The sequence below is a fragment of the Pseudorca crassidens genome, chromosome 6, assembly GCF_039906515.1.
Source record: "Pseudorca crassidens isolate mPseCra1 chromosome 6, mPseCra1.hap1, whole genome shotgun sequence".
In the NCBI taxonomy this organism is placed as follows: domain Eukaryota; kingdom Metazoa; phylum Chordata; class Mammalia; order Artiodactyla; family Delphinidae; genus Pseudorca; species Pseudorca crassidens.
The window spans coordinates 33,472,935-33,487,018 of NC_090301.1; the positions used below are offsets into that span (position 1 = coordinate 33,472,935).

General features: G+C 45.1%; 1 protein-coding gene across 1 annotated transcript in view; it reads right to left on the reverse strand.

The window, feature by feature from the left end:
* The window catches only part of KIAA2012 (KIAA2012 ortholog), a 111,813-nt gene that overhangs the window by 72,534 nt on the left and 25,195 nt on the right, over positions 1-14,084 (reverse strand). Inside the window, 3 exon segments of the mRNA XM_067740979.1 lie at positions 4,564-4,674; positions 7,065-7,235; positions 10,678-10,827. Coding sequence (XP_067597080.1) covers positions 4,564-4,674; positions 7,065-7,235; positions 10,678-10,827 — 432 coding nt within the window.

The following is a 14,084-nucleotide window of genomic DNA, read 5'->3' on the forward strand; positions in this document are numbered from 1 at the left end:
TATTTCAACATCTGAGAACTGGTAAATCCACCAACACGATTGCGTATGGATTATTAACAAACACTTATTGCCACCCAGGCTTCCTCCTACCTTCCTCTACTTCTTTTTACCTGGAGATGGAGGGATTGTGGACTCAGTGATTCAGAACTGATGTTTGGAAAATGAAAGCAAGAACAGGCATGAATTATTGAATGACTGAGATCCTGCTTCAGGACTTAGACAACAGAACTGCTCTACGGAGAGAGTCTCCTTGGGAAAGGGGGTTATTTAGTAACACACAGCATTACAACTGGAAAGAACCTTAGAAATAATGTTTAGTATTTTCCAAAGTGTGTTCCAAAAACTAGTTAGAGGCACATAATGCTTTACTAAAAACAAGAAAGAATTCAGTGGTCAAATAAGTTTGGGAAACATTGCATGTCCTCATCTTGAGGAACCATAATCCATATTAACACAGCAGAGGCTCCTGCAGTAAGGAATGTGCTTCGCTTTAGCTTACTGGTTTCCAACTTATTTGGCCTCAGAACTTTTTTTTTTTTAACAGAATGCCTGGTAACCTTCTGAGGACTTGGAGTTCTATGGGATATACACTGGGAGGGTTGGATCTAATCCCAGTTCCTCTTTCTCCATATGGAGAAGCTGAGCTCCAAAGCAGTAGATTTATTTGCCAGTGATCACAGAAATCAGGGTGGTAGAGCTGAGAATAAAACCCAAGACTTTGGATATTTAGTCCAAAGTTCTTTCTTCTTCTTCTCGCTGTCTCATCTAATGGACTTCTTCATTTTTTTTTAAAATTAATTTATTTTATTTTATTTATTTTATTTTTGGCTGCATTGGGTCTTTGTTGCTGCACGTAGGCCTTCTCTAGTTGCGATGAGCAGGGGCTACTCTTCGTTGTGCTGCACATGCTTCTCATTGCGGTGGCTTCTCTTGTTGGGAGCGTGGGCTCTAGGTGCGTGGGCTTCAGTAGTTGTGACACATGGGCTCAGTAGTTGTGGCTCATGGGCTCTAGAGCGCAGGCTCAGTAGTTGTGGCTCACGGGCTTAGTTCCTCCACTGCATGTGGGATCTTCCCGGACCAGGGCTCGAATCCCTGTCCCCTGCATTGGCAGGCGGATTCTTAATCACTGCACCACCAGGGAAGCCCTGGGCTTCTTCACTTTTAAATCTCTAGGCATCTTCACTAAAGCAACAGCTGCTGAGAGAAAGGCTACTCAAGGAAAATCATACTTTGTCAAATATCCCACCAACATGGAAGGATCCTTTTACCCATGAGTCCCCACAACCAACATTATCACAAATGACAAATGGGGAGAACACAGAGAAAGTCAACCACTTAGCATACGTTTGCCCCCAAATAATCAGTGTTTTGAGATCAGCTGGGATATTCTTGGACCCTTCATTTTTCTGTTTACCAAAATGTAGACCATCAGGAAATGACACCAGTATATTATCTATTATGAAAACAAATTACGCCCAAATCTAGTGACTTAAAGCAATAAACCTTTACTATATCTCACATAGTTTCTATGGGAATCTGGGAGGGGCTTAGGCCTGTGATTCCGGTGCAGTCTCTTGTGAGGCTGCAGTCACAATGCCAATCAGGGATGCAGTCATCTGGAGGTTTCCCTGGGGTTGGACCATCTCAGAAGTCACACACTGTCACTTCTGTCATATTCTATATTTATCAGAAGTGAGCCACTATGTCCAGCACACACTCAAGGGGAGGAGAATTGGGCTCCCCCTTTTGAAAGAACAAGTGTCAAAGAATTTGTAGACATATTTTAAAACCACCATACCAAGAAAGAGTTGCAAGAGAGAAGGATGCTAATTAAATGACCAAAAAACAAGGCAAGTTTTGGGGGTAAAAATCCTTTTAGGACAAGAGCAGGTGTCAACTGGAAACTCTGAACGAGATGAAGAATTTAAATTTGCATGGGACCTGGAGTCCCAAACCGAACCACTGGCACAGACATTCTTGAGCTTCTTGCAATAAAGAACTTCTGAATAAAAGAACTTCTGAAAGAAAACTTCTGTTGCTGCCACTGTGACTAGGAGAATAGATGAAGGATTTGAATCAAGGATAAGCAACTCCAATGTTCCAATGTTTTGACTTGTATCCTTCCAAGTTAAATTTTCCTTTCTTAAGCCTTTGAATTTTCTAAGTGTTGCAATATCCCAACCTGACCAAGAGGGTCGAATTCCAGCTCAAGTCTTCACATCTTTTTTTTATTCTTCTGAAGGTTTATACTCATTCTTCTATGCTATCTGAAAGCAAGATATCATGATCTAATTGCTTAAGAATTTATTTCCAAGTAGATGCTGGCAGAGTCTGAAAGTCTCAGAATGATCAGACAGATCATATTTCCACTTTAACCCAAGATTTTTTTAAATTAAAAAACAACAACTATGATCCCCCCCAAACTTTCCTTTATGGCACCTGGGGTATTCTGTCCACGCATTTCTTGGACATATGGTAAAGATAAGAGGATCTCTAGGACTCTTCTAATATATTTGGGAGCTAAACAACAAACGGATGCATATAAATACAGTAATCACAAAAGTGGGATTGAGAGAGAGAAATGGGTGAAAACTACATCGTAGCAGTTCAGTGAGATGAAGTGGATTTATTGAGGAAAATATCCCGGAAAAGATGAACCTTCCCCTGGAACTTAAAATGATTCTAAATATTTGAGGGCAGCTTGGGCAAAGGCTGGGAGATAAGAGAAGGAAGACTGAATGTTTGGGCCGTCAGACAGATGAGAAAAGGGTGGGCCTGAATATAGTGGGAGATGAGACTGGAAGAGTAGGGTGGGGATGGTGATCAAGATACATTTGAACAAACAGCTGCAAAGAATTTGGTGTGGGTGGAGCAAATCCTTTGCAGGAGTTGAAAATGTTTTTCAGTATCCTGCTTCCCAAAGCAAAACAAAACAGGGCTTTCCCATTAACAGAGACTCTTAGAAAGCTGGGCCTGTAGGGAGATGTGGGTTAAGGTTCTGCCTGCCTCCCAGGGCCCTATGCAATCATGGTCGAGGCTGGAGGTCCAGCAGCTGTATATGGAGCACAGGCTAGAGAGAGGCCATTGACTGACTGACTGATTGACGGATGACTCATTTGTTCATTTATTCAACAAGCTCACAGTGAATGCCTTTAGGTTTGAGAGGCAAGTAGGATTAAATACATTGTTCATGGGACTAAGACAAGATGGCAGGCAAGTCTCGATTTATTCAGCATAAATTTCATTTCTCTCTTTCTTTTGTGTGGAAATTATTGAAAGATTTTCAATGAACATTTACTGTGATCCTGCTCTGTTTGTGTCAGGAACTGTGCTAAGTGCGGAGGATGCCGAAGTGACTGAAACATGATGCTGACGAGATGACAACAAACTTAAACATGTAACTTAAATATTTCCTCTTCTGCTTCTGGCTTTTGCTTTGCCCAAAGGGGAGCTATTTCTCTTGGAAGAGAGTGGACAAATGTGTAGCAGGTGAACAGAATCGTGTTTGCGTTCCAGCTGTTGCACCAGCTGTGTCACAGTGACAGTGGCCTCCACCTGTCTCACTCCTGCTTCCACCAGTTCAGAACCAAGTTATTTTTATACTCATATCATGGGACAGCCCAAGTGGTGATGGAAGTTCTTTAATGCTGGATTTGGAACCGAATGCATTCTGGTTTCTGGAAATCCATGTACTAAATGGCTACTTCCACAGCAACAGACACAACACGTAAAATGCAGCAATAGTCCATAGCTGCTGGTGGTGGAGTCGATCCCCTTATTTCGAAGGAGAGGAGGAACCTTGGACACAATGAAGGGTTGACCCAAAGTCATCTGACAACCTAGAGGACAAGCCAGGGCTACTCAAATCTCCTGGCTCTGATTCCATGTTCTTTTTGTTGAGGCAGTCATGACATCACCCACCAAACGAGTGCAGATTTTAATCTCCCTCATTAAGAGGCCTGCTGGCTGTACGACTCATGCATACGCATCATGATGGTTCCTGGGTGGTTGACACTCATCACCCTCTGACTTCATTTTTTTTTCTTCCTTTGCAAGATGGTTATTGCCCAGAGCCAGCGTCCCTTTTCCAAAAAGTGAACATGCCAGAAGGGTTTTTGGAAACTGCCTTGATATCTGTCAGGAGCCAGATGATTCGCAGCAATGAACCAATACACATAACGAGGATAACTGATTGGATTACCAATTAGCCACCTCCACCTCTGGAGGGTGGTTGGAAAGAAGAGAAAAGGCAGTGTTTAGTTTGGGCAAATACCAAGAGGACTTTATCATCCTCATCAAGACATCAGCACGGCACATTAGGCCTCCTCCAAGCCATTCCATGGGAACGTCTCTCTCCAGATGCTCCAGCAAGAGCAAACTTGCTATGCAGACATTGGGTTATTGTGTCTGAGTTACAGAAGCATCCCTGGGTTCAGCGAGAGGGGAGAAACTGGTTGACTTGCATCTGTTTTTAATGATGTCTCTGCTGCTGGGGAGTTTTGGAAGCTGCAGGTAAAATCTTCCCCCAAGAAAGCGAGGCTGACCTGGGATGTATCATCTTACCTTCACCCGACAGAAGCTCCTTGGTTTGGGTAGGCCTTGGGAGGGACAGGCAGCTGTTTTCTCCATTTGGACCCAGCAAGAAGTGTCCCAGTGTGGGGTCTCTGGGTTTTTCTTGAAAATAAGCACAAACATGGGCAGTGTTAGCACCAGTGCAGGGGAGGGAGGCTGAACCTGGACCGTGCTCCCTGAATCCCCAGCGGGCAGATGCCGGTGTGCTCAGGAACTTGCCAGGGTGCAGGGCCAGCCCCACGCCTGGGATTCGGCAGAGCAGGGCCAGGGTTCACGCCCCATCATCTGGAGTCAGTGTGGGATGAACAGGGCGGGGCTGCCACAGCCTATGACGTGCCTTCTGTGAAGGTCTAGAAAAGGGGGAATCCTCTGGTTTCAGGCAGCCCTCCAGGCACAAGGTGAACCTGGAGAGGGCACCTTGTGTGAAGGAAAGGGAGCCCCATCCTCCAAGTGTGTGCGGCCCAGCTCCTGGGCACAGGGCTCAGTGGTTCCAGCCTCTGCTTCCTGCTCTGTCACACGCCTTTGTGCAGTACTCAGCGGCACAGCTGTGCCCTGTGGTTCAAGTGCTGGGACTGCTTAGTGACTCCAAGGGGCTCAGGCCAAGGAGGAGAAGGAAGCTCTATTTCTCTCAGTTGCTTAGAAATATTGAGGGTGTTTCTATAACTTTACCTTCCCCATTTCCAAGGCAAAAAGGTCAGGAGTAGAGCTGGCAATCAGCCACAGTGGATGCTTACAAGTGTGTAAACACACATATACGCAGAGGCATCACACACACGGAAACACACATACTTACACCAAGGTGTGCACTCACACGTACATATATACACACTCACAAGGCACGCACACATATGCAGGTGTGCCTGCAAGGACACACATGTATCACACATGAGGAAGGACACACAGCAACACATGTGTACTTGTTCGCAGGCAGGCCTGCATGCCTGCATAATCACACATACATACACGAGCACACAAGTATACACATGTACTCCCATAGCTATATAAGCACACACATACCCTAAGACACACGTGTGCCCCCATACACACATTCATTTACACACACTCAGCCTACACACTTGAGGCTTCAGGCTGCACTCGTCATAGTCACAGCCCTGGCATTCATTCTAATCAGGTTCTCCTTTTGTAAGGGTGTCTAATTCGGGGTGTGTGTGTGTGTGTTTGGTGTGATTTGTTCTGGGCAATGCAACCTCCTAGGAATACCCTTGGTGGTGACGCTACTGTACCTAAAGTTCAGTTCATTAGCTCAATATTAAGAGAGCATCATTGCCATGCAAATATAAAAGGGAGGAGGTTGTAAGGGAAAGGTTCCATTTGGAAATAGTTTGTAAGTTTCTTTGGCGAGAGAGAGAGAGAGAGAGAGAGAGAGAGAATTTGACTTTGACCATTCCAGCCTTAAACAGAGGAGCTGCAAGCACATATGGAATTATTGATCCATGTATTGAATTTATGCTTACAAGGCTTCAAATATAAATAAATGCTTGGGTCGAGGCAGGGGGAGCGCAAGCGAGCAGGATTTAAATAGTGAGGCATCTGTCTCTGAGCGAGCCTGGGATGGGACGAAAGCTGTGGTATCTGTTGTCTTCTTGGTAGCTCTCAGTTGCCACATTCCTCTCGAGTGTGAGCTTCTCTAGGCCCTGAGTGTGATTCTGTTGTTAACAGAGATACTTTGTTCACATTGTCTGGCACCCAAACACACACCAGCTCCTTCAACTGGTGCTCAATCAGAGAAAGCCACCCATCATCCGATGAGGGAGGAACAGCTGATTGGGCTGCACTTTCTAGAAAATGGTTTGTTGGTCTCCAGCATGGCCCCTCCCTAAGGGATTTTCAGGGGTCATTTGGACCCTAAGCAACTTTTGCTTTATGTGCTGCGTTTAGATCAAAGCCCCCATGGAAGCTGTTATTGCACTGTCTTAGTTTCCTCCTGGACTGTTGGCTCTTAAGGATAAGAACTCTGAGTGGGGCTAAGTCATAGAGGGTGTGGCCCTGCCTGCCTCATCCTTCAGTAGAAATCCAGAGTCCTTTTCTCTCTGTGTACAGGCCTCAGGCTCTGCCCTGGGCCGGAGGGTGACTCCTCCCCGGGGACTCTTCCTGTTGGCAGCGTCCCCAGGCTCCCCTGCCCCGTGCAGGGTTATGGCTCGGTGTTGAGAATGCCTGGTAAACCCAGTAGCGAGTCTCCCTGCTGAGCGCAGGGAGCTGTGTCATCACACGCTGCTGCCGGGAGCGAGGAAAGCACAGAACAGCTTGGCAGTGCCTGTTGGTGCAGAAAACCCTTAAAACATGTACTGACTCTTGAGGAATATGCATGGTGACCGTTAATCCCACTGACAGCATTGGAAACACTGCTGATTCCCTTTTTTCAATGGGGTGGCTTTCAGACAGCTTATGTGTGGCCCTGGAGGATGATTAAAATGAGCCCAGAGCCACAGACAAGCCAAGAGGGTGCATCCGTGCACCCCGGGAGTGATTACCTTGTCCTGCTGCTGGGAGTGCCCCGCCGGCCCGTCTCACATGGTGGGGGCCCATGGGGCTGCTGTGGCCTGATGTCCTGGGGCTGTCCAGGCCCCTCTGGCTCTCTGGACCTTTTCTTCCTTCCGTCAGGGACAGTGGTGGAGTGCCAGCCTGGGGTGCAGCATCATCCTCTTCAAAAGCAAAAGGAGAAAAAGTACGAGTGAGAATTTGGATCAGTAAGAAAGTGAAGGAACCTCTTTTCTAATTCTGTTGCTGTGGCTCCTAGTGTCTAGGATCACTGATTCCCCTCACTCTCAAGTTTGTCTCTCTTTTCCAGCCCTGCTAAGGAGCAGAGGCCGGGTATCTCCCACAGCCAAGGTGGGATTATCTTGACTAGAATAGCAGCCCTACTGTTGGGGAACCTCCAAGAACTGGGAGGAACTGAACAGTGGTTGTTGTTATCCTCATCCTATTGATGGGCTCCTGAGATAGGAGATAGACTAGGGAGGCTGCAAGGTCCTTCCCTAACTGGGGAGACCCCAGCGTTAAAGCTCATGGGACTATTGGCTACAGAGTTCCAACCACAAAGCAATTTTTCTAAGCAGAACCAGTGATCTCATGGCTCCTCCAGGTCATAAAGTACAAAGTAGCCCCTTCTAGATGGTAGTTAGAGGGTAACAGGATGGATGATAAACGCAAAGCACGTCTTGACCTCAATCTTTGTTCTTTCTCTCACTCTTTCCCAAAACAGGCTCTGCTCTAGGAGCTGCTCTAGGGAGGGCAAAACCTAATTTTTAGAGGGTAATCTAAAAGCGATTGGGACCTTGTCTTAATCTCAGAGAGAGTGGTCTTTATTTCATGTTCAACACACTCTTGGTGTTTGTGTTTAAAGGCTGGCTTCACACACAGTCTCCAAGTATCACAAGCTACTTATTTACAAAGGGAAGAGGTGTCTTAACAATGGAGAAAGACATCTCTTTAACCGAATAATGAAATTTAACATCACTTATAATGGAACAACTTACAACAAAGGGAATTAATATAAAGGGATATTTTGTGTCCCTTGATGTAATGCACGGAGAAGCACACATCACCAACATGCCATTCTTGCCAAAAATGTTTGATCTGAATCTAATCATGAGGAAACAAACCTAAATTGAGGATAATTCTGTAAAGCAGCTAGCCTAAACTCTTCAAAAATGTCAGTGTCATGAAAAATGAGACTGGGGAAGTGTTCTAGATGAAAAGATTCTAAAGAGATGTGACAGTTAAATACAATGTATGATTCTGAGTGGAATCCTGGATTGATTGGGGGAAAAAAAAACAACTGTAAGGAATATTACTGGTGTAATTAGAGAAATTTGAATGTGGACTATATATTAGAAAAGAGTATTACATCAATGTTAATTTTCTTGAATGTGATAATTGTACTGTGGTTACAAGGAGAATATCCTTGCTCTTGGGAGATACGTGCTGATAAGGGATGAAATGTACAAAGTCTGCAGTTTAGTCTCGGATGGTTCAGCAATAAAATAAAATATGTATGTGTGTATGTGCGTATAAAAAATCTGGCTTCATTTTTATGATATGAGAAGTGAAACAATCCAGAGCTAAGCACGTAAATGGGTCTGTGCAACCTCTGGGGCGATGAGAGTCCCACTTACTAGTTCTAAACACCCTTGCTCCAGGGACCCCTGTGTGAGAAAGATTGCCATGAAAATCTTGCCTCTTTAGACCTTTTTTTTTTTTTTTTTTTTAATGCATCTACTACCCAGTTGAGTCACACACTGAACTAACCAAGCTACCAGGGACTTCTTAGCCCAGCTTCCTCCTGGCAGGGTAGCAGAGGATGGACAGGCTCTAGATACTGGGTCCCCAGTGGACATGGCAGCTCAAAACAAGTGGAGGACAGTGTGAGGTGAGCAGCACCAAAGATGAAATTCCCTGGTGTTGCCCATCCCTCCTGGTGGCTCAGGCGGTGCCCCTGACGTTGTGGTGCACAGGGGCAAAGCTGCTTTCTTACCTGTCTGCACACAGAGTGACCCTTGCCATATGAGGATTAAAAAAAAAAATTATTATTTATTTATTTATTATTTATTTGGTTGCATCGGGTCTTAGTTGCAGCACGCGGGATCTTCGCTGCGACATGGGCTTCTCTCTAGTTGTGCCACGCGGGCTTTAGAGTGCGCAGGCTTAGTTGCCCCGCGGCATGTGGGATCTTAGTCCCCTGACCAGGGATCTAACCCGCGTCCCCTGCATTGGAAGGCGGATTCTTAACCAATGGACCACCGGGGAAGTCCCCATATGTGGATTTTTTTTTTTTTTTTTTTAAAACTTCAAAGTCTTTAGGATGATTAACTCTCACTTAAGAGACATGGTAAACAAGCCCCTGCCTCAATAATCAAAGGACGTTCTCAAAATGGAAATGTCTCAAGAACATCCTGACCTGGGTTCATTTTTTTTTTTTTTTATTCTGAGAGGCCGTGCAGTATAATGAATAAAAGCACAGATTCTGACACTGGAAGGCCTCAGCTCCAAGCCCAGCGAGGCCACTTATATCTGTGTGACCTCAAACAAGTCACTCATCTCCCAGGGCTTCAGATTTCTGATCTGTGAAATGAGGGTAGGACTGTTGTGAGAAGTAAATGAGATAAGATGTGTTAAAACCTGAGGCCAGTGCCTGTCACTGAGGAAGAACTCCTTAAATATGAACGTTCATCCTTCTACTTCTTCTGATTACCACCACTCAGAGATCACCTAGCATTTGTGATACCGTCATCTTGCCCTTGGGGAAGGAGCTTCAGTTTTGTGAAAATATAGAGCTTTCTAAATATGGCCCGTTGTTTCCAACCTCTCAACACATAAAAATATACACTTTGATGCACTCATATGTATAATTTCAGATGTTTTGAAAAACTGGAGTGATGCCTTTTGTTGATATTATGAACTTCTCATGAATAGTCCCAAATAGATTAGAAATGAAATTCCATTGGTTAAAAACATGGGAGAAACTATAGAGCGTGCAGCAAATACGTAGTAAGTTTGGTGCTGTTTTACATCTGCAACCAGGAAATACTAGTAGGGGGTTTGATTTAGTGAGTAAGTAACTTGTGAGCTAGACAGGAAGTTGGTTTCACTGCAGCACTTTGGTTAAACCAGCTGCTGCCTGAGCAGAAGCCATCTTCAAGTGGCCGGGGAGGAGTGGCCTCCCTTCTAGCCTCTTTTATTAAAAAAATTAATTAATTTATTTTTGGCTGCGTTGGGTCTTCGTTGCTGAGCGCGGGCTTTCTCTAGTTGTGATGAGTTGTGGTGCGTGGGCTTCTCATTGCAGTGGCTTCTCTTGTTGCAGAGCACGGGCTCTACGAGCACGGGCTCCACAGTTGTGGCTCGCGGGCTGTACTGCACAGGCTCAGTAGTTGTGGTGCACGGGCTTAGTTGCTCCACAGCATGTGGGATCTTCCTAGATCAGGGCTCGAACTCGTGTCCCCTGCATTGGGAGGCGTATTCTTAACCACTGCTTCACCAGGGAAGTCCCTCCAGCCTCCTTTTTATGGCTGAGGACCCTGATGTGTCTTGCCTGGCTCTCCTTTGGATTGAGATCCCTGTGGGTTGCTGGAGGGAAGGAATAGCTACCTTGAGGCAAGAGTGTGTCCCTCCCTGTGTCTACTGGGAGATGTACTGTTAATTCCCTTGGTCTTTTCAGGGGCACCTGCTTCAGGGGAGGCCTCCATAAAGGCCTGGACTCTTCTTCTGTTTCTGGTGCTGACTCAGAAACAGGAGCACCTAGGAGAGACAAAGAGAAAGCCAAGTTGTAGTAGACATCTGTGGTTTTTGCCAGCTCTCTCTTCTTTTTGGGGACCCATCTTTCTCTCACTCAGACCATGTGGTTTGGGTGGTCCGTTCCCTGACTCCAGGGATGGGCAAGTGACTGAAGCCTGGCTAACGAGAGCACCTCATTGCTTTAGCCACCGTGACTGGGTCCGGGGTGGGCACATAGCCCAAGCCTGGCCAATCACAGGCAGTTTTGGTACTTTTTGCAAGAGCTTTTAAGAGGCATTATCCTCTCTTTTTAAAAATAAATTTATTTATTCATTTATTTATTTTTGGCTGTGTTGGGTCTTTGTTGCTGAGCACAGGCTTTCTCTAGTTGCAGTGAGTGGGGGCTACTTTCCTTGCGGTGCATGGGCTTCTTATTACCATGGCTTCTCTTGTTGTGGAGCACGGGCTCTAGGTGCGGGGGCTTCAGTAGTTGTGGTGCATGGGCTCAGTAGTTGTGGCTAGTGGGCTCTAGAGGGCCGGCTCAGTAGTTGTGGCACACGGGCTTGGTTGCTCCGCGGCATGTGGGATCTTCCCAGACCAGGACTCGAACCTGTGTCCCCTGCACTGGCAGGTGGATTCTTAACCACTGCGCCACCAGGGAAGTCCAAGAGGCATATTCTTTCTACCAGGGTTAACAAGTTGTCATGGAATTGCAGGAGGCCATCTTTACCACCACATGGGGACAACGTGCTTGAGAGGAAAGGCTAACAGAGCTGAGAGACTCAGACAAATAGTGCCCAGAGGACATTTTCTGAGGCCTGGATCCAGCTGAGCCTGGAGTTGGCTGGTCCTTGCACTATCCAATTACATGAGTGAATACATTTCTTTTTTTGCTTGCGAGAGTTTGAGTTAGGCTTCTAACACCTGTTACTGAAGGAGTCCTCACTGACATACAAAAGAAGGAAGAACTCAATGGATTCACTTTCTGTATATTTTATTCCTATTTTTCATTTGTCAGTGTGTTGGCAAGCTCAATGGATCTAATAGGTTTAAGAATCTGGTCCATGATGGCCTGGTGACCTTCCTTCCAGGGTCATCATGGGAGATAATCAGGATTTAACCAAATCCTGCAAATAGGCCTGTCTTTGTGTATATTAAGCATGTCTTTTTTTTTTTTAATTGGAGTATAGTTGATTTACAATGTTGTGTTAGTTTCAGGTGTACAGCAAAGTGAATCAGTAAGCATATCTTTTTGTTCTAGTGTTTTGACATCTGGGACCTTACTCACCCTGGGGAGGCTGTCCCTCCCAGGGCTCGCCAGTTCCTAGAGACTGTAAAGGACCACCTGCAAGTGCACATTTCATATGGAAACCAATAAGTCTAGAGCCCCTCCCCCCCTCCCCAGCCATGACCTCCTTAACACTTCCAGGCCACTATCCCCCTGCCTTAATGACCCCAGGGCCAGGTACCAGACAACCAGGGACAGCCCTGATGCACAGAGCCTGCCCAAACTTTTCAAACTAGCCAATCCCAAACCGGCTTAGCCTGGTTGCCCTGCCTCGCCCATTCCTTCCTGCCAAAAATGCAATAAAGACTCTTGCCCACCCCACACGCCCCCCCCCCCACCCCCACTCAGCCAGCCCTTCTGCTTCCTAGCTGACCCTGGTTCTTCTCCATGTGGCCTCGAGGGGCGTGGCATGCTCTCTCCTCTTGTGAACTGTAACAGACTATCTTTTCACTGGCAGTTGTCTCCTGATCTCTATTGGCCTCATCATACCTGAATAATAAGAAAAACCTACATTTAAAAATACTGTAATACTATGTGTTTTTTTTTAAGGAGCTAAGTAATTTTTTTCTGAAAGTTAAAATCTACGGACTGAAATGTGCAGATCTTAAGTGTACAGTTCAATGAGTTTTGACAAATGTATATATCCATGCAACCAACCAAGATTTCGAACATTTTCATCACTTCAGAAAGTTCCCTTATGACCCCTTCCATTGACTGGTCTTTTAAGATTAACAGACATTCTTCTTCATAGCGAGAATTCCAAACAGCCATAGAGCAAAAACTGAGAAATCAGTGGCCGTTTTTGCTGAAGTTTCTAGAAAGCTCAGAACTAGGACTTCTTCAAAATTGGAGTCAGCTGTTTAGAGAGTTGCCTTTTGCCTCGGCTTGCCCAGAAAAGTCCCAGGGGCAAGAATGTGGAATGGCTTGGGAAGGTCAGAAAGAATTTCTCCTTGTGCAGGGTGCAGGGTGTAGGGTGAGCTGAGCGGTCATTCAGAAGCCTCTTTCAAAAAGCCTTTCTAAGTCCCAGCTGGAATTGCTCTCTCCCTTACCTGTACTCTCTTAGCACTTTGCTTAGAAGCTCAAAATCTCTTCCCTGACAAGGATTGTAGAAATCATCTAACATTACATAATAATGGTACCTAATTCAAAATCAGGAAAATGGAACAGACTCACAGACATAGAGAACAGACTTGCGGTTGCCAAGGGGGAGGGCAGTGGGGAAAGGAAGGACGGGGAGTTTGGAATGAGCAGGTGTAAACTATGATATACAGGTTTGTATATTATATGATAATACAGATTAAACAACAAGATCTTACTATACAGCACAGGGAACTATAGTCAGTATCCTGTGATAAACCGTAATGGAAAAGAATATGAAGAGGAATGTATATATATGTATAACTGAATCACTTTGCTGTACAGTAGAAATTAACACAACAATGTAAATCAACTATACCTCAATAAAATAAATTACAAAAAATCAGGAAAATGGCTCTTCAGACAAACTTTTGTCTTTCTTTTATAAAGCAAAGGTCCAAAGATCCAAATATCCTCTTTATCTTGGCTGCCAGGTAACTCATCTAAATCCAGTGCTTACCAAAAGCAATGAATTCATCCCAGATGTCTGATAACATCTATTTCTCTGCTCTTTTTAACCAGGTGTTTTATTTTTTCAATTTCAATTTTATTTGTCCTTCTTAATGTATTGCATTTATTTGTTGTAAGCTGCCTGAAAATTCTTGCACCTTTATAACATCTACGGTGCATTGGACTTAATTTATGAGTATGGCTGACTTCCATTTTCTTCCACAGTTTAGCAAAATGCTCTGCTTGACGAGGACTCAATAAATATTTTAAAAATTGAGTTGAGTATGACCAGAAGAGAGCTACTTGTAGACTTATCCTTTTTCTTTCTTTAAAAAAAAGTTCTCTCAAGGGGGTGACCCTGAAGAGTGTCAGCCACGATTTAGGAGAGGGCTGCGTTAGCGGGACC